The sequence below is a fragment of the Tribolium madens genome, unplaced genomic scaffold (genome assembly GCF_015345945.1).
Source record: "Tribolium madens isolate multiple individuals breed KSU strain unplaced genomic scaffold, Tmad_KSU_1.1 Scaffold_19;HRSCAF=116;Tcas5.2_LG9, whole genome shotgun sequence".
Taxonomy (NCBI): domain Eukaryota; kingdom Metazoa; phylum Arthropoda; class Insecta; order Coleoptera; family Tenebrionidae; genus Tribolium; species Tribolium madens.
Genome location: NW_025400983.1, coordinates 16,112,478 through 16,114,465, shown reverse-complemented (window position 1 = coordinate 16,114,465; position 1,988 = coordinate 16,112,478). Strand labels below are relative to the sequence as shown.

The 1,988-nt window shown below is 28.5% G+C and overlaps 2 protein-coding genes across 4 annotated transcripts in view; one reads left to right on the top strand and one right to left on the bottom strand.

The window, feature by feature from the left end:
• LOC123012181 (metabotropic glutamate receptor 2) overlaps positions 1–1,988 on the top strand; it is a 390,426-nt gene that overhangs the window by 180,226 nt on the left and 208,212 nt on the right. The window lies entirely within an intron of this gene.
• LOC123011538 lies at positions 275–1,667 on the bottom strand. Its single transcript, XM_044409021.1, has 6 exons — positions 1,475–1,667; positions 861–1,431; positions 709–808; positions 565–657; positions 359–514; positions 275–307 (listed from the first exon to the last, which is right to left on the bottom strand). Exons 1-6 carry the CDS (start codon positions 1,665–1,667, stop codon positions 275–277), a joined length of 1,146 nt encoding a protein of 381 aa, XP_044264956.1.

Sequence of the window (1,988 nt, the reverse complement as noted above, 5' to 3'; positions counted from 1 at the left end):
ATCTACATTTTTTTCAGTTTACAAATCGCATAACTCAAAAAAAATCCAATCTTAAAACACGATCATGTTTTTTATAGCAATCTCATTTTTATTCATTATTATTTTGTAAAGGCAAATGATTAAAAAACCGCTTGGTTCCATACACTCCTTGTATGTGATGTTTATTATGCATAAATAAAAGTTACTGCGAAGAAATTTATTCATTTAATTTGTGAATGAAACACACTAGTGCACAAACAAGCTTCAAAGTTATTTTCTTCATAAATAAATATATTCANCACAGTATAGAATACGAGGTTTTTAAAACCTGAAATAAATCACACTTCTTAATTTATTTCACATGTTATTTTCCAGTTACCGTTACGAAAAGAGGAAAGCACAAAATTCCAAAAGCGCCAGCTTTAATTGTGAGATTTTTTTGTGATCTTGCTAGCATAAAGAGTAAGTTTTTCTTAGTTATTAAATCTGCGTCATACCATTTACTGGACCAGATTGCATTAGGTATGATTTCACTCTACACAATTAAAAAAATAATTAATGAGGTGTAGAAAATGAAACACTCACTGCATCAAGAAGACATTGCCCTGCTACGCAACCAACAAACAATGCTATAATCCATCCAATAAAATGTAAAGTTCCTGCAAAAATATTAACACCCTAAAAATTTAAATCACTCATTAAAATAAATCAAAATAATTCATTTATCACTGAAACAATTTGTTTTTCCAGACAAGCACAAATTGCACCAGTTAGGGCAAAATGACCAAACATTGTATCAAAAAAACTCTTTTCTAATCTTGCCGCGAAACTAAAAATATTACGTTCTACTTATTTCAGTAAAATATTTATTTGTAACTTACTTTAAAATTTCAATATGGTATAAAATACAAACTCTGAATTTTTCTTGCACGTCTGTATGGCTATTGTTGTTTAAGCAATCCCAAATCATGCCTTTTAAATGTTCAATCCTCAAAACAATATGACTCATAATTTCATATGCATTGAAAGAAATGTGCATGCAGAGTTTGATCAATAGATTAGCCACCAAGAATGTTATAAGAAGAACTAAATAAAATACAGGAAAATAATCAACTCGAAATGGAAACATAAATGTAGCAAGTAATCCACAATGATTATCACTCAAACCCCTTTCCCTGTTGACTTTTTTACATTCATCTTTTTGCAGAAACTTTACACCATTGTAGAAAATCGTCGCAAGGAATGAATAAACTATTAAAATTTTACCCATAAAATTTAATTGGTGATTGAGTTTTTCAAAGCCTGGAGGTTTTCCAAATTTGTTAAATCTTGATAAATCACGCAATAAAAGTGCAATTTGGTGTTGGTTATTTAAATAAGCAGATACCATAAAATAAGTGCCGTAAATGGCAATTAATATTGCCAGATCCTCGGCATTTACGTCATAACCACCTGCAATTAGTTTGTTAAATTTGTTAAAAAACTATTCCCTTACTTCTTATTTCTAAAATTGAGTAAAGTGTTATTGAAAAAACATGTAAACCGGTGATTAAAAAAAAGGCTAGAATTGTAAGTTTATATCTAATGCCTGGATTCAATTCCTCTTTTTCTATTGGCCATAACATACTGTATCTTAAAACTTTTCGGGTTATGTCACATATTATAATTTCGTCACTTTTTCTTGCCATTTTTCACTGAAATACACTATTTACAATATTTTAATTAGAATATAAAATGGCTTACTTGAAAGTAAAAAATGCTTTTTGCTACTTACAGAGAATGACTAGCTAGAAAACAAATTCAGCAGTTGATGGTCTTCAAATATTTCAAGATATTATACACGTTAGTGGTTTCCGAGAAGYTTACATGTTACGTCTGGCAACATATAATTTTCTGATAACTATAATTTTAGATTTATAAATCTATTATTAATTATTGTTCAAACAGCAATTTATGCTTTCTTTTTATATGAGAAATAATGTTTAATCATTTTACATTATTTGTACTTA